Raw genomic sequence first — 18,103 nt, 5'->3', positions numbered from 1 at the left:
GAATATTGTGGCAATGACAAAACACAGACAAAATACCAGCAAGAACGTGTATTACAGTAATTTAGTAATTTACTAAAGGAAGCACTGAACAGAAACCAAACAGATTGAAATGTAATAGAGATATTGCGAAGGAGTTCAGGGGAACAGCATACAGTGCTGATCCACACTCCATTCCAGAAGGTGGCGGTAAAGGCACCTAAAAGCTGCCAACTGCCGTCAAAACAACAGTAGAAGAAGGAGTGGTAGTAGAAGAAGAAGAACAGCAGCAGCAGCTTCATGCCTCACCAACACTTTTGAGATTGAGAGTGAAATAAATGTGCCTATAATATATATTTAATCTCGCAGCTATGGACATAGTGGTGTACCTGATTGCTGCTGCTATCCTCATTGTGCTGATAGTGTTTGCGCTGAAGGTGCGAGGGAGCACACAGGAAGGTAAGAGACCTCCATGTTAGCTAAACACACCGGTAAGCTAACTGTCTGCTGCTAAACTAAGTGTTGCGTTTACCTTTTCATTAAACACTGCTATTCTAAATGTAATAGAGAGGAAACAGTAAGCCAAACTTCCCGCTGTAGTTACATTTACTTTGGCAACGTCAGCTCACAGCTGTCACTCCGCCATTAAGTACGGAGGCCGCAGAGGGCCAACTGAAGCTGCCTTATATTCTCCTTATCTGACCCTGAATAATAAATAATACTAGGGTAATATTTAGTTACAAGCAAAATTCCTGCATACAAAATCTTACTTAAGTAATAGTGCAAAAATAATTTCTATCAAGAGATACTTAAAGTACCAAAAATAAAAGTAAGTATTGTGCATAACGTCCCATTTCAGAACAATTGATTTACATTGGATGATTATTAATCATGCTAATTTAATTACTTTGTATACTGCTGCTTGATATCTTAACTTATCATTTGATATCATAGTGTTTGTTTTAGTGTGTATTATCTTTATAATCTGAATATATATATATAAAAGAAGTACAATATCGGCTGCCAAATGTAGTAGAGTAGAAGTACAGAGTAGCATAAAATGGAAGTATAAGCACCCCAAAATCGTCCCTAAGTACAGTACTTGAGTAAATGTACTTTCAATACCTGTGTGTCTGATCTCAGGGCATTGAGTAATGTTCTGTTCTACTTTTTCATCTCTTTAAAATGTTCACTCTTCGCAGTGTTAACATGCCTGATGGGTATTGCAAGGCAGTGCTTTGACATGTGGTGTGCCCTCTCTGTTGTCAGCTGATGAGGAACAGCAGAGGGATGTGGTCCGGGCAGCGGGGCCCCGTCAGCGGGCCCCAGAGGAGCGAGGGGCCGGTATGCCTCGCAGAAGGAGGAACCTCGCCGCGTCGATGGCCAACAGACGACCACAGAGAGAAGATGTAGAAAATGGTAAACGAATCAGTATTGTAGTAATGCTAATGAGAAAACAACTATTATTGTTTCAATATGAGCTTCTTCTCAGCTTGTTTTGGAGTTCATCATACTGGACTGACTCATTCTTCATTCAAATCATTTCTCATGCTTATCTATCACACTGGAAATATGCACTTTGTTTATGATCAGAATTAATTAGTTTGCCGCAAAACTTGTGTGAAACAAAATAGACACCAGTTTAACGATGTCAATCTTTTCAAACAATGACCCTTTAAAAGGTTGCGTTTTTAAAATGTAGAGGCTTATAATATAATATGTATTACTATGGAGCTAAGAACGGTTTTGTTTTTGTTTGCTTACATTGAGGGGACTTGATAGATTGCATGTAAAGTGGGATTCAAACAAACATGTAACAAGACTGCTTTTGATTCCAGAGGAGGAGCCTGTGGAGGAAGACGAGGAAGAAGAGCAGCAGAACCTCGGGTCCACCGCCAAAGTTGGAGCCAAGAAGCAGAAGAAGCTGGAGGAGAAGCAGGCCAAGAAGGCCCAGAGAGAGGTGGGGCTCAAACTAAAAACACTAAAGCTACAAGTTGACTATAAAAGGATCCAAATGATGTTCAGAGCCGCAAATCAACAATTGTCCAGGGACTTTTCACACGGAGAGAAAACATACACATGTCGAGAGGAAACTGCATTTTCAAAAAAAACACCCATACGGACTAATTCCAAACTTCATTGCATCTCAACCAAAAGGTGTTGATCTGTGGAATAACTGTAATGATGAGCTGAAATACTGTGCAACCTAAACTAAAACTCATTTAGAAACCAAATCCTCAATGGTTCAGGACCTGTGAACTCATGCATGCTATTCCCTGTCGTTGTAAGGGTTATTTGTTTTTGGTTGTTTTGTAGAAAGAAATGATTTGTTTATAACAGATGACAACGACCTCAACTTTTATTTTCATGGACAATGTACGCTAGAGGGGGACCAGAAACGTTTTTAAGCTTCGTCACGACGGAAACTATTTGAGAATTTAATTTTGTATACCTTGAATTTTTTTTTCTTTTGCTTCTCTTTGTTATAAGTATTATTATTATTATTATTATTATAATATGTACAGTAGAAATGAAAACATCTACAAATGTGTGTTTGCTGTGCAGCGTTGTCATCTTGTGTTCCTTTCCTCAGATGGAGCTGGAAGAGAGGGAGGAGAGGAAGAAGATGCAGGATCTCAGAGAGCAGGAGAGGCGTCAGGAGGACGAGAAAGAGCGCCAGATGGAGCACAAACAGGTCCACTAGCATTCCTCTTTCCAGCCCCCCCCTTCCTGTGTGTGAGTACGAGCAGATCGTGACACCCTGTGCTGCTGTTTATTCAGGAGGAAGAGGAGCAGCGGGCTAAAGAGGAGCAGGACAAACGAGAGGAGGAGGAGTACTTAAAGCTCAAAGCCTCCTTCACCGTGGAGGAGCAGGGGGAGGAGGAGCAGCTCTCTGAAGACCAGGTGAGACACCGCTGAGCTCTCATCCTTCTCACGTTCTGGTTCTCTGTTCTAAGCAAGTCTCCATGTTCTTTACTAGTCTCGGAATCTGCTGCAAGAATTCATCCAGCACATCGAGGTGAGAGCTGCAGACCTTTTCCCAAAACAGCTGGAAGTGTCCAGTGGTTAAAGGTTTAACAGTGTGTGTCCCCCCCCCTCCCGCAGAGCTCCAAGGTGGTTCTCCTGGAGGACCTGGCCTCTCATTTTGGGATGAGGACGCAGGACGCCATCTGCAGACTGCAGGACCTGCTGGCTCAGGGCTCCCTGACAGGTCAGTCTGAAGCGGCACGGTAACCATAGAGACGGGAGCTTTTTATTAGGACAATCACATACAAATATTCTGGAAAATTCATTGATTGCTTTTTTTCTACATTACACCCATATTACCGCGGTGATTTTTTTTCTTAGACCCTCATTGACATACATGCACACACACACACACAACGTTAAGGCATTTCCCCCCAAATTTGAGTCATTTTTAGCAGCGTTTCTTTCTGCTTTTCTGTCATTTGATCAACCCTTAAATTGGCATTCACATATAAATACTTTAGTTTACTACATTAAATACATTAATTGATTTGTCTTTCTTACATTAAACCAGTATTACACATGAATACACCCAATTACACCATTGTATAGTCCATTATCATCTACTTTCTTTAATGCTATTTTATTCCTATTTGAGATGTTTACATTTTGGATAGTTTATTTCAAGTCTTAATTTCTCTAATGTTCAATGCCTTGTCTTTTTATGCTGCTGCAACGCAAACATTTCCCAAATTGGGATCAATAAAGTACTTCTTATCTTATCACACCAATATGACTGTTATTAGACCCATTTTACACACGGACACAGCCTGTCTGTCTAATGACCATACCTCCCAGGATACACAAACCATTCAAGGGTTAATGGGTCAGCGTACAAAAATAGTTTAATGCTGCACCACACATTGAAGTGACCTTTGATCAAACTGTCTGCTCTATAACATAACGTGTTTTTTTTTCTGCAGGAGTGATAGATGACCGAGGGAAGTTCATCTCCATCACTCCAGACGAGCTGGACTCAGTGGCTCAGTTCATGAAAAAGAGAGGCAGAGTGTCCATCACAGAGCTCGCTCAGGCCAGCAACTCGCTCATCAACTTGACGCCTGAGGGCAGGGCCTGAGTTGCAGGGCCTGAGGGCCACAGCAGCGCCTGAGGGCCACAGCAGGGCCTCATAATGCTTCAGGAAATCTGGAGCAGTCTTCATGAGGAGGCTGGAGAATGCTCATCATATTAGACTGTTCCTCAGGTACAGGCTTTGTCATCTGTTTTACTGTGTGGTGACATCACTGCTCAGCAGCCTTAACACACAGACGTGTCAGTCTGCATATAGACTAGGACTTGTTTGAGCCACCCAAAAATGAACATACACACAACAAAGAAACCAATATAAACGTATAAACTGAGATACTGTTAAAGAGTTTCATTTGTCAGATCTTTTCAGTTTGGTCTTGTTTACTGCAATATCCTTTAAGCTATAATTTTGTGCAAGATGGTAAATGTAGTTATCCAAGGGGCTCTCTGCCTCTCACACCATTTTCCAAGTTTTTGTTGGCACAGTAAAGGTTCGTATTCTAAGAAAGAGCCAATGTTAGCACAATTGTTTCAATTAGGGATGTTGTCTTTGTTTTTCATTCATTCAAATATATTTTGGCTTAGAGACAAAGAAGCTCAGTGTTCCTTCTGTGTTCCATACACATCATAATCTGTTTTATTAAAACAACTAATGAACATTCAATGTATAATCCTGCTCACATTGACAGATGCACCTTCTGAAGCACTGAATACAAAAAGTGACAGTCACATCAGGCATTTCACTGACAGTTCGTTTCTCTTATCAGGATGTACGGAAGAGGATTAGGGCCACATGAGAAAAAACTATATTGGGGGTTGACCAAAAGTACAAAAACTAATCCCAGAACTTTTTTCTTCTACTTTTGTTCACATCCCAATTTGATTCTAATTTCCCTCATGTCGCCCTTATCCTGTTCCGTTCGGATGGTCTGGTCTCTTTTTTTTTATAAAGTCTTTCAGTTGAAGTAAGATTGAGTCCTCCAGCCTGAAGTAGCGAGTGAGTCTTTCAGCTGGGGGTCTCCTGCTCCTCATCCTGGACGCTCTCACTCCCCTTAGTTAGCTCCCATGTGGAGGTGAGTCCTCTATCCTGAAAAACAAGAACACATCAGCCCAGTCTCCATGACAAATAGTAAATACTGTGAGCCCACCCACCCACATACCTTAATGAGCACACCCAGAGGGGCCAGGTCCTTCCTGAGAGTGTCACAACTTCTGAGGAGGGGCCCTCTCTCTGGGTAGAGTGCCGCTTTGTGGGGGGGTCCACTGGTGGGAGCATCCTGACGAGCGAGTGCGAACGCTCGAACTTCACTTCTGAAATGAGTCAGCTGTTCCACCACCCCCTCAAGACTCCCACTGCTGGTCCCCACGTCTCCCTGCTGTAACATCATTTGAATAATTAAACACACACTTTCTATTTGACTCAAACACACACACTTTCCTGCAGCCAATCGGGAACCTCATGAAAAGGTAATGGATGTGCAAACGTCTAAATGTTCTGACCTCCTTAGTGTGCAGCAGATCGACCCCGAACACGTCCAAGATCTCTGTGATGTAGCTGATCATCGCTCCAAACACTGCAGGGCTCCTAGTGACGCCCTCACACTGAACACACACACACACACACACACACACACACACACACACACACACACACACACACACACACACACACACACACACACACACACACACACACACACACACACACACACACACACACACACACACACACACACACACACACACACACACACACACAGCTTTAAACTGATGATTGACATTTGTAATCCTTCTATAGGGCTCGTCCTGTCTGTCATCGAGTCTAACAGGAGAAGTTGAGTCATGTGAGCACAGTGCGTTACCGTGGAAACAGGCTGCAGTTGGCAGTTTCCGTGATGGACCAGGTTCATCACTGCGCTGACGGCTCTCGGGGTGTCGAAGTCGTCTGCCAGGGCTTTCAGCACGCTGGATTTAGTATCAGCCAGCCTGAGGAACAAGAACATTGAGCTGAAAGATCACTATAATAAGAAATGAGGAATCATTTTCATAGCTAGAGGGAGGGTTACCGTGAGTACGGTCCCCCACCATAAGAAGATAAATAGTCTTCCACTATGACATTTTTGGACCCTTTTTTAGCCTTTTTGTCCAAATGAGCCTAACTTTGGAATGACTTTTAGGGACATTTCCGACAGGCTATCGAGACTTGCTGAAGCCAAACTTTAAAAAACGTCTTTCCAGAACAGCTAGAGGGAGGATTTGAGAACAAAAGCAATACTTTGAAACGTCTTTTTAGGTCACTCCCCAGCAAAAATATCGGGACATAGGTGGCATCAATACATTTGATTGACCTTCTTGTTTAATATGAAGTCAGTCTAACTTTCACTGTAACTTAAGAAATGTCTCCGCTACAGCATTTTGATAACAGTAATGTCAATACTTGAGCAATGAGAAGACTAGCTAGTTGGACAACTCTGATAGGAATGGATGCGTCAGAATTAAAGCCCCCTAACACAAAGAACTGAGAAAATAGTAATTCTATAAACAACAATACAAGCAATAGGACGAACGAAGCACATTGAGATAACGAATTAAAGTGTGGAGTTGTTGCTACCTGTCCCAGAGAGCTGCTTCCTGTACAGGCGTGCATTGCAGCTGGCCCTTCATGTAGGCCTTAGCGTCCAGCATGAAGGTGGAGATGGTTCCCAGGGCGATGCGGGCCTCCACCATGCTGCTGTGGCTGTAGTCTATGGCTGTAGAAACAAGTCTGATTACTGCTGGAAACACCAGTGGATTCCCTTCTATTCAATGGTTTAAAACAAACAGTAACACTTTATATTAAGGTACACATATTCACCATCAACTAGTTGTTAATCAACATGCATATTAGCAGTATATTCGCTCTTTAGTATAAACACGTATTAATGCCTTATTCTACATGACCATATTCTACAAGTACTTGTTGTACATGAGTTGTGGTCTTAATATGCTCAATATGGGCTTTATAAGACAGCAGTACCACAGGAATAGTCATTCTCCCATAATAGCACCAAACAGATCTGGTCTATTCTTATGTAACAAGACATGCGTTTATTGTGTCAAAATAACTTAAAATGAGGTATTTCTAACTCCGAATATGTTCACTAATAAGCTAGTAGTTTGGCTCTAATACAGTATGCATGTTCATTAACAACTAGTTGACGGTGAATATGTGTACCTTTTAATCGAAAGTGTTACCAAACAAACATTTTACCCCACCTGATCTGTATTTGGACAGAAGACAGAATATCCTGAACTCGTTGGCAGAGTAGGACTGCAGGAAATCCTGATGGAATAAAAAGCAGGTGGTTCCAACAAGAGTTACTCAATAACACGTGATGAATCGTTTGGAAGGACTTTACCTTAATGCTGACGTAGTTCTTTAAAGACTTTGACATCTTCTCTTCACTGCCTTTCAGGTGCAAGTGTCCTGAAAACAAATCAATGGTGTCAGTGCTGAATTTGATAGCAATTATAGGCAACAACATTCATAAGAAAACAAAGCTGCCTTTTCACATTAGGAAAACAGTCTACCTTTAAAGAGTTCTATAAGTGGTGTTGACCCCAAAGAATGTCAGAGTTGCAGACCGGCTTTGTTTCTATCAAGTATAACATTTACAGCATAACAGAAGCTCCTGTCTAAATGAGATGTGATGTCTGTGTTTTGTGTGTATATAATTTTTGATGTACATACACAATTTATTGGATAAAGAAGTAGAGCAGTGTTACCTGAGTGGAGGAAGTAGTTCGCCCACTGTCCGCACTGATGGTAGGCTTCACTTTGAGCGATCTCGTTCTCATGGTGAGGAAAGGCCAGGTCGATCCCTCCGGAGTGGATATCCAGCTGGCTGCCAAACACTGAGCTGAACAGCACGCAGGTCACACATCACACATCTGCTGATTTACATATATTGTAATGTTGAACCAGCGTCCTTAAGAGAAACCCAAAGAGAGATAAGACTAGCAGATCCAAACCTGGCGATGGTGGAGCACTCGATGTGCCAGCCGGGTCTCCCTCTGCCCCACGGAGACTCCCAGAACGGCTCCTGAGGTTTGGACCTCTTCCAGAGAGCAAAATCCCTGGAGTCTCGTTTAGTGGTGCTGCCTGGAGAAACGTACAGTGTATTATGCAGGGGTAAAGCTGACATATTGTCTGCCAACAGAACAGTGTCAGTGTGTGTGATCCTCAAAAGGTCAGTATTATACGGCTTACTTACACTCTAAAGAACACCCTGCAGATTCTGCTGATACTCTGTAGATATGAAGCCCTCAATCTTAAGCTCAGGTCATTATATATATAATTATGTGACATACTTATGAATAGTATATTCCATTTCTTCGTATAGAACCCTCATAATTCTACACATTTGCAATCAAGCGCTCTTCTCACTGTATAAGCTTTTTCAGCCCCTAATGATTTTCTTCAGTCAATCAAAGTGTGTTTATACAGCCCAATATAAAGAATGTTACATTTGTCTTAGGAGGCTTTGTACAGAATACGACACCGTCTGACCCTCTCAGGAAAACTCAGGACAGACGGACGTGCAGTAGGTTTCGTGTGTAAAATAAAAAGATAACACATAAGACAAAGATGGAACCAGGTGGATGTCAGAAGTAGAAATTGGTCAGTGACACAAAGGTTCCTCTGCTGTGCAGAAATGACTGACAGCGCTGTAAGCAGACAGACACTCACCAGGCTCTCCCTGAGGATCCACTGCTCCTATAAACTTGCCATAACGACCCCCAATGGACTGGATGTCAAAATACACGTCACCTACAACCAAGGAATTTCACCAATGTTAACAATTAAAACAATTAAAAAGAAATAACAATAGCACCTAAAGCTCATACACATGTTACCTTCTTTTGTGGCATAAGCATGTCCATTTCTAATGATCCCGTCGATAAACGCAACAATATGATGCACATTCTCAGTGACTCTTAAATACACCGCAGGAGGAATCACCTACAAAAATAAAGTTGATAGAAAAACACGTTACAGTGTATCACTCACAGCAAATGACTTTTTTTACCTGCGTACACCTCACAGAGAATTAAAACTGTGTGAATAAATGATAATAAGGACAATTCAGGACATGAATGCTCGATGACAACATTGTACATTTGGAAGACATTTTCTATCCTAAGAGCAGTTTTCACTTAATTTATAATCTATATGAAGTGACCCTCCATGTCAGGCTTGAAGTATGTTATATATCACATGGGAATAAGAACATGAATTACCTGTGACCTTTTCACACACCTTTAAAGAAAGCATATCCCTCTTGAATTCATCCTCATAGATTGAAGCCAACACGTTTGGAGAAACATTCTCCTGTAAACAAGGGAAAGATATATGTGAATAAAACAAAGGAAAAGGATTAGGGCCACATGATAAAACATTTTTGGGATCTGAAGTGTGAATACCTCCCGGCTTCTTTTGATGATTTTATCATCCACGTCGGTGATGACCATGGCATGGATCACAGTGATTCCAAACAACCTGGTTAGGATCCTCTGCAGGATATCAAACCTGACATATGAGCTGTGGAAAGACACCCACATATTGAGCTATGGTACATTTTAAAATCTGTGCCTTTACAAATAATGATGTTATATCCTTACCATGCATGACCCAGGTGTGCATGGTCGTATACGGTTGGTCCACAGCTATACCTGTAACACAACACATTAAGTAAGATAGTTCTACATGCTTTATATACTCAATATTTACCCATGTTCCGTACCAGGTAGCTACTCCCTCTCTGGCCAGGATCAGAGGCTCTTTCTGCTTGGTCAGGCTGTTGAAAGCATTTAAACCCGTTGAAGCCCCGCTGGGTCTAACCCATGCCCGGGCTGAAGCATTGCTGCAGTCTCCGCTGCATCTGACTCTGACAGCTCTGGAGGCACAGAGGACCTTCGCTCTCTGGAACTCCGACCTTACCCAGAGCCTCAACATACTGCGACCTCGCTGTATGCTGCTACATGCACACTGCTAGCCTAGCCTAGCTTCTAGACTCACACGATGACATGAACATAGGGAGCAGAAGGAAATGTAAGTTAATGCGACCTTTCTATAGACAGTCTACGGTAGCGACAGTGTCCAGACGTCACGCACTATTTCAAAGACTGTTATTCATGTTCCGGTCCCGTCCATTCCTATGAGAGTTGCTCAGTGGTGAATGAAGCCAAAATGGTCTGGCGCTCTCGAAAGCAAAAGTACCGAATTTGGGCCCATAGAGCATGCGCACTCGAGTTTTCCTTAAGTCCTGCCTCCGATCTTCTACTCTCGGCTCAGTCAAATGAATGAAAAGGGAAAATGACTGGAGGATTTAGCTTTTAGCGCATTTTACAACTTTTAGACCCTAATGATTTTATTGAGGTGTATACAAGTCTTCGTACTGGATAGTTTATTTGGCAAAATAAAAATTATACGCTGATTTACAGACGTCTCTTTCCCAATGTAAATCAATGGTAAAAAGTATTTCCGTCCACAATGACGTCACATAAACTGTATTACCACCTATTGGCCACTACAGACATTCCAGAAAATCGGGATTCGCTTCGTCTCCACATTTCTCGCGAGAGTCGGATACCGGAAGGGTTCGGACGTGTCATGTGATATGCTCTTTCTGGTGTTTGAGTAGCTATGTCAACATAATTCCATTTTTTAAAAGACTGGTTTTGAAGAGCGTCACATTTTGTCCTTAAGGACCTTTACAAGATGCAGAACGTTATAAACACGGTGAAGGGGACGGCTCTGGGTGTAGCTGAGTTTCTCACTCCAGTGTTGAAGGTAAGCTACATGAGCTAACGTTAGCTTGTTTATAGGTGGGGGACTTCTGTCAGATGTACATGCACACATTTTGAAAGCTATCTAACGGTCACATTAATTGTTGTTATTGTCATCTTAGGCTTTCCATGGATACAAGCTAATTACCATTTTGTAAAATGTACAGCTTAAAGCCTGCATATCCCTATACAGTTTTGGTTCTGTTATCTTTATATTGTTCTCTATAATCGTTTCATTCTTTTGTCTATGTTATTCTATTAATCCCAGGAATCGAAATTCAAAGAGACTGGAGTCATTACACCGGAAGAGGTGAGAACTAACTTTACTGTAGTAGGGGATTCTGTACTTGTACTTCAGTAAGAAATGGAAATAGCTTCTTCTTTACTTGAGTACTTTTCACACTGTGCTACTTTATAGTTTTACCTTACTACATTTCTTAGGCAAATGTTGTGCTTTTGACTTCATTTTACATATATTAATACTAGTATATTTGTATATATCATTATAGGTAACATTGAAGTGATTCACACAATAAATAATAAATAATTATAATGCAATCAATTGAAATATATGGTGCTTAAATGGGCCAGTCTGCACAATGAGTACTATATTTAGATTCTAATAGTCTTTGTATTTGTATGTATTGTATTTGACTCATTTTAATGTACTGTATTTTTACACTGTAGTATTTCTACTTTTACTTAAGTAAATATTCTGAGTACTTTTCCAATCTCTGTAATTAGTGTAGTATTTCTTTACATTTCTTTAAATATCTTCTCAAAATCCTGCAGCTTGTTATCTAAATAATATACTTTTAATTTGTATTTTAGTTTGTAGCAGCGGGAGATCATTTGGTTCACCATTGCCCCACATGGAAATGGTGAGTGTCCACTTAGAGGTGAATCACAGATATTTGAGTACACAGGAAATATGATTATTAGCTCTTGAAAGCTGAGATCAAATATAAACTTTGAAATACACCAGTGCAGCACTACTCAATGAATGTATGTCATTATTTTGTCACGTTTACCTTTACCCTATGCAGTACCACGGAAGTGAGCTCATACACTGGAGTGGAGCTGGGTACTGTTGGTAGTAACTTTAGTAATGTGGTGGTTGCTGGTAGTAATGTGAGTGCAAGGATAAAAGAAACAACTATTGTCATTGAACTACACATCGTTGTACAACTCATTTCAGTTATAGTCCCATGTTTGTATGGGATTGCCTAACCCCTGCCACTCATTTATATATAATTTTTTTAATGCAAAACCTTAAGTCCACCAACACTAAGTAAAATAATTATTAGATTTCAGCTCATTCAATTCCTCTTTGCTCAACAAACCTGCAACTGTGGACCTTAAATTGTTAAAGTAATAAGTGTCTTGGTTTCCATCTTCCTTTAGGGCTACTGGGGAAGAAGTCAAGGTAAAGCCATATTTGCCGCAGGATAAACAGTTTCTCCTGACACGCAATGGTAGGTGGATTTGAAATACAATTCCATTATTGTAAAGGTTCCTTTGTTACTTAACTTCCAGCGTTACTTCCTCTGGCGTGTGTTAACTGTGTGCCGACGATGTGTTTGATGTCTTTCAGTTCCTTGTTACAAGCGTTGTAAACAGATGGAGTATTCAGATGAGCTGGAAATGATCATTGAAGAGGATGATGGAGACGGGGGCTGGGTGGACACGTACCACAACTCAGGTTGGTCACCATCAACACCCATACATTTCATATATCCAGAGCATTTTATCGATGCTATAAAACTGTGACCTGACATAACGCAACCAGACAAACTTGGAATTCCCTACATTTACACATTGGAAGAACTGAAAGCTGGCCTAGACTTTCCGTGCTTTTTGAAATAATGATGAAGAACATGACTCTGCTTTGTTTCGGCAGGCGTGTTAGGAGTCACAGATGCTGTACGAGACATTTCCCTGGACAATAATAAGGTATGCTTTAACATGTCTGTGGTTTTGTTTTTTCTGATTGAACTCAATGCGGAATCCATGAAAGCCAAGTATATTAATATACCTAGAGCTGGTGTTACAATGGTAGGCAGTATCTCCTCACAGCAAGAGGGTTCTGGGTTTGAATCCACTCAAACAGCCTTGGGAGAGCAGTTTCTATGGATACGATAAGGCAGGTCTTAGGACCATAAAACAATCTTTTCTTCAGACAATAACAGGACAGTTTGACCCTGCCAGGGACAGGACTGCAGTGTATTACAGTATGATGTTGATTATGCTGAGCCACTAAATAGTAATATGAGATAAGATAAGATGTACTTTATGGATCCCAAATTGGGAAATGTTTGCGTTGCAGCAACATAAAAAACAACAAAACAAGGCATTGTACAGAAGTAGAAATAAACAATACTAGGATTTAAACATCTCAAAATAGAATTACAGCAGCATTAAGAAGAAGAATATAGTAGGCCATGAAGATAAAACAAATCTATACACTTTGAAAATAAAACACTTTTGAACTTTAGACGCAGGATATTATTAACATGTCATTTCTAGTTTTATAGTCTTATCTCTCTTTGGGTTTCTCTTAAGGATGCTGGTTCAATATTACAATATATGTAAATCAGCAGATGTGTAAAATTGTCCCACAAGAGTGTAGGGCATATTCCATTCAATGTAAAGTGTATTAAATATGAATGTAAAATATCAACCTGGAAATGAGCAGAATATGACCTCTAGGTACAATTCTGAGGTCCTTTTACATTTTACTAATCACCACATTTTGGAAGCTAGTATTTTTATTGTATCTATCTATTTATCTGACACGTTGTTACCTTTATAGATTCAGATTATTAGCTAATACAAAACAAATATATATATTGACATGATGAGATGAATCAATAATCAAAATCTAGTCATTTATCGTGTAGGGTTTATGGGCCATTACACATAACTACTTCTACTTTTGGTACTTACACTTCAATACTTCAAGTGTATTTTGATGCTGATGCTGATGCAGTCCTTTCACTTTATTTTTTACAATTTAGAATTCCTACTTTTATTGAAGTAAAATATATTCTTCCACCTTTTCAATTTGAATTCCTCTAGGACAACAATATGAATGCCAAGTCTGCAGCATGTGGTGATGATGAAGATGACGAAGAAGAGGGAGAAGCAGCCGATATGGAAGGTGCTTAAATCCTACCAGTAATGAAGCATTTTCATTTGTTTTTTCAGACAGTCTAACATTGTTCCTATTGCTTCTTTTCAGAGTACGAGGAGAGCGGCCTGTTGGAGACGGATGAGGTAGACGTCTCGAGGGGTCGCAGCTTGACTTTTATTCCCCCCCAGTTCAACCCGCCCCTCACGCTTCTCTCCTCTGTGTAGGCCACCTTGGACACCAGTAAAATGGTTGAAGCCAAAGCAGAGCCGGGGAGTGAAGACGCCATCCTTCAGACGAGAACATACGACCTGTACATCACATACGATAAATACTACCAGACCCCTCGACTCTGGCTCTTTGGATATGATGAAGTATGAGAGCCCCTTTGTTATAAAGCAACATTAAACGCACCTTTAGAGAATCTCAGCTTTCATTCAGTTGCCGGTTTATTTGTGGCTGTCATCAAGTTTTGAAACAAATACAGAATACACAATGATAGAAATGTATAGCACGGGTCCCAAGCATAAACTGCTGGATGCTAACTTGGGCAATTTGCACAATTATCACAAGTTGCATTAATTAGCATATGCATACAATAGCTAAAAAAGGCTAGGACAATTTGGGTGTGGTTTCTGAGATATATTGAGGAATCAATTTCTAAAAAATGTAGGGTAGAAAATTGCAGTTTTGAGTCCCTTAAACATTTAAAATCGACTGCTAATTAATTAAAGTCCGCCCACAGAGTACAAATACGTCCAATTTCTGGTTAAAACTGCAATTTTCTATCCTTAAAATCTCCGAAGTGTATTCAGCATCCTCAAGAACTCCGAAAAATAAAGCTTTGGTTAGCGTTGTTTCCACATACACTTTGAACTTTGTGCTCATCAAGATGTGTTGTCCCCCAGGATAGACAACCTCTGTCTGTAGAACAGATGTACGAGGACATAAGCCAGGACCATGTGAAGAAGACGGTCACCATTGAGAACCACCCCAACCTTCCCCCCCCTGCCATGTGCTCAGTCCACCCCTGCAGGTGAGTAACACACCCCCCTCTCTTTCTTTAGATGCACATATTGCACCACCCTTCCTATTTGTATCTGTCTCGTTGAGATAATGGTTCACATAGCGTTACATGTGCTTTTACTCTATCCGTGATGATAGTATGACTAAATGTGAATGTTTCCCACAGACATGCTGAAGTGATGAAGAAGATCATCGAGACGGTGGCAGAAGGAGGAGGAGAGCTGGGAGTGCATATGTATCCTTTCATGGTGATAACATGTCTTGTTCTTTTACAACCATTTTGATTGACTGTTATTGTGTTACTATGGACAAGTGGGGGGAATTTACTAGTTGTGTGGAGTGTTACGGTCATTGCGAAGTTGATTCTCAGGAACTTAAAACAGCCAATGTGACTTTAATGTAGTTTATTTATAGTCTAGTTTAATTTAGAATTTAAAAAATCCTAAAGTGGTGTTAATATGTGGATATTATCCCGCTGAAGAAAACTTGTAAGTATCATAAACGAGTGTTTGCCACAGATATTTTTTCATACAATATTTCAGAATCCAATAGACGAATCCCCTTGCGAGGCTAACTTCCATGTTGGCTTACAGAAATGTTGTGTACCAATATGCTCTTAGCACCAACATACCATCATGTGTCACTGTGTGTGCCTTTGTGTTTCCTTAACCGCAGCGTTCAGGTATCTGCTCATTTTTCTCAAGTTTGTCCAGGCTGTCATTCCCACAATAGAATACGACTACACAAGACACTTCACCATGTAGCTTCATAAGTGTGCTTCTGCTAATGCGTCATTGGAAAGACGGGCTCTTCGGCCTATATGTCCAGAGGATATCTGGTTTTTGGAGTGTTTAAGAACGTTGGAGGTGTGTGACAAAGCTGTGTGTTAAAGGAACAATCATAAAATATGGGTTCGTCTGCGTGGATACATGTGTGCTGTCTGACTGATACTCTATGGCAGGAAAAGTCAGAGCTGTCTTATTTTCATGTTTGTATTGTTTTATTTCACCACTTGAAAATATATAAATGTAAAATAAACATACTTTGAACTATTTATAATTAGCCTGGAAGCTAACCACATGTATTTTGGTTTTCACAACGTTGGCTCATAGTCTTACTTCTGGTTTTTGTGCTAAGCTAGGCTAACCACACCTCTGAACTGGACAACACTGATTTGTATGTGACTCTGGGAAAGACTGCAGACGAGGCTTGTTCCTAAAATGTCGGGCTCTATGTCTGAGGCTTCTCTACAGGTTTACTGTTGCGACCACAAAGTAGGGAAATCTCAAGTTCTTGACACTCACCCCATTCCACACTGCTTGAAATATAAGAGTCCATCTCAAGAAAATAATACACATTGGTAGTTCAAATGTTAGCTTCATGACTCATAAATTAGAAGAATAATAGATTTCCTGCAGCCAAACACGTTCTTTCACTAAAAACAGCTCTGGAAAGTGATGGGTGAGAAGGGTGGCACTGAACCAAAACAGTAAAGATAGGGGCCATACAAACCAAATCAATGAGCCCTACATTAAGGCCCTTCACTGCCTTTAGTCATCTGTTTATGAACATCTGTTTCTTGTACAACTACACATAATATATTCAGAGAAAATACATCAAATATGTGCACAGCTATTGCTATGAAAAGTATGTTTTCTTGCTTACTTCTTTTTTTGAATGTCGAATAATTCAAATAATAATAATGAACAATTCTGCTACTATTATTGCTTCCATTCTGGTGCACTTTGTAGAAGGCATGGCTGAACTCTGTATTTGTAAATGGGCTTTTTATGCCGGTTTGTCTTAATACTTCATTCTCTGAATGTGTAGATGGCCAGACCTTTTGAATCATACATGGTTCTTGTGGGAAGCTCCTATGTTTTGTTGTGTCTAACTTCAACTTTGGACAATATCCCTCCTGTGTAGCTTGTGTCAGAAGCAGAGATATTTTTCAAATAAGAGCTGTGTGAAGGCTGGCTCTATTGTGCAGCATTTTCCCCTAACAAATGAATTATTTTATTGTCATAAGCCTCTATGTACTTCAATAAATCCTTCAATTGATATCTGGTGTAGTTTATTGAAACGATTTTGATTCCTGTATCCTACTGTAACATATGTCTAACAGTACTCTCAACTACATAAAATATAATGCTCGCTTTGCTTGTATTCTGTTGGTTCAATTAAATATTCACACAATAAAGAATTTATCAAATATTGCAAAAAGAAGATATGCTTACTTTTTTGGCCTTTGGTGGGTGTGGGCATGAGTCTAAAATCCTTATTTCTACACAGAGTTTAGGTAAACGGTCCGGATAAAAGAAAAAAGCATACAATACTATATTAGAACTTCACATTTGGTATAGGTTTTAGCAGGGACGTGCACAGACATTTGGAGGGGCTATTGCTCTAAACTGGAAAAAGGGCCTCCCCCCCGAAAAAAAACATAAGACCTTTTGAAAATTCCAACTTGTTTTTAATGTAAAAGAAACCAAACGATTTTTACATTAACTAATTTGAAGAGTAATTCACATTATCATCTCATAACAAAAGAAGCTAAGGCGACTACTTGCATTTGTTCATAAAAGGAAAACCAGGGACATTTTTTGTTTTGTGGTCCATATCTCATTAAAATATCTAATGTTACTAACTATTAAAGATAAAATGGAGACAATTCTGTTTTAATGTGGTTTGACCAGACCATTGTAACTGCTGTGGAGACACACTGATAAAATAGGGCTTCGAAGTAATTGCCTTAAATAAACTCACTAATTCATGAAACCAGTTCAATACGCATTATTCTTATTTTTATCATTCTTTATGAGCGCAGTAACGGTACGGTATCTAATGACTTATTTATTTAGTATTCCATAACTTCATAACAGAGATGGTCAAACTGAAGTAGAGACATAGCAGAAATCCTACAATGAAGCGGGATAGTTAAGTGTTCTCCTGAGACGAGCCACTACCGCTTGGTAGGGGGACGGGTCGTAACAGCGATCAAGAGAAGAGAGAGAGGCGTGAGGGAGTTTACAGATGAAAAGACGGAAAAGACACAGAAAGACAGAAGCACAATAACAAGTATATTTA

General features: G+C 40.2%; 3 protein-coding genes across 4 annotated transcripts; 2 read left to right on the top strand and 1 right to left on the bottom strand.

Moving 5' to 3' along the window:
- Positions 1–221: 221 nt before the first annotated feature.
- ddrgk1 (DDRGK domain containing 1) lies at positions 222–4,696 on the top strand. Its single transcript, XM_079667593.1, has 8 exons — positions 222–435; positions 1,246–1,395; positions 1,815–1,936; positions 2,570–2,671; positions 2,758–2,880; positions 2,957–2,995; positions 3,082–3,187; positions 3,927–4,696. The coding sequence occupies exons 1-8, from the start codon at positions 348–350 to the stop codon at positions 4,079–4,081; spliced, it is 885 nt and encodes a 294-aa protein (XP_079523719.1). The 5' UTR covers positions 222–347; the 3' UTR covers positions 4,082–4,696.
- On the bottom strand, positions 4,636–10,423 carry cars2 (cysteinyl-tRNA synthetase 2, mitochondrial). 2 transcript variants are annotated; one of them, XM_079667588.1, is made up of 15 exons: positions 9,816–10,423; positions 9,694–9,744; positions 9,496–9,613; positions 9,332–9,403; positions 8,929–9,034; positions 8,762–8,842; positions 8,044–8,173; positions 7,798–7,931; positions 7,431–7,498; positions 7,288–7,354; positions 6,644–6,782; positions 5,895–6,018; positions 5,533–5,634; positions 5,193–5,405; positions 4,636–5,119 (listed from the first exon to the last, which is right to left on the bottom strand). In XM_079667588.1, the coding sequence occupies exons 1-15, from the start codon at positions 10,025–10,027 to the stop codon at positions 5,039–5,041; spliced, it is 1,698 nt and encodes a 565-aa protein (XP_079523714.1). In that variant the 5' UTR covers positions 10,028–10,423; the 3' UTR covers positions 4,636–5,038. The 2 variants fall into 2 exon arrangements, with proteins under 2 accessions (XP_079523714.1, XP_079523713.1); XM_079667587.1 differs by having other exon boundaries at positions 5,193–5,408; positions 9,816–10,382.
- Positions 10,424–10,638: 215 nt separating this feature from the next.
- atg3 (autophagy related 3) lies at positions 10,639–17,079 on the top strand. Its single transcript, XM_079667591.1, has 12 exons — positions 10,639–10,864; positions 11,129–11,170; positions 11,692–11,741; positions 12,265–12,335; positions 12,455–12,562; positions 12,761–12,813; positions 13,939–14,020; positions 14,102–14,136; positions 14,218–14,364; positions 14,899–15,026; positions 15,183–15,251; positions 15,699–17,079. The coding sequence occupies exons 1-12, from the start codon at positions 10,793–10,795 to the stop codon at positions 15,778–15,780; spliced, it is 939 nt and encodes a 312-aa protein (XP_079523717.1). The 5' UTR covers positions 10,639–10,792; the 3' UTR covers positions 15,781–17,079.
- Positions 17,080–18,103: the final 1,024 nt, after the last annotated feature.

This window comes from Notothenia rossii (assembly GCF_949606895.1).
Source record: "Notothenia rossii genome assembly, chromosome: 3".
NCBI lineage: Eukaryota > Metazoa > Chordata > Actinopteri > Perciformes > Nototheniidae > Notothenia > Notothenia rossii.
This window is presented reverse-complemented; position numbering and strand designations above follow the sequence as displayed.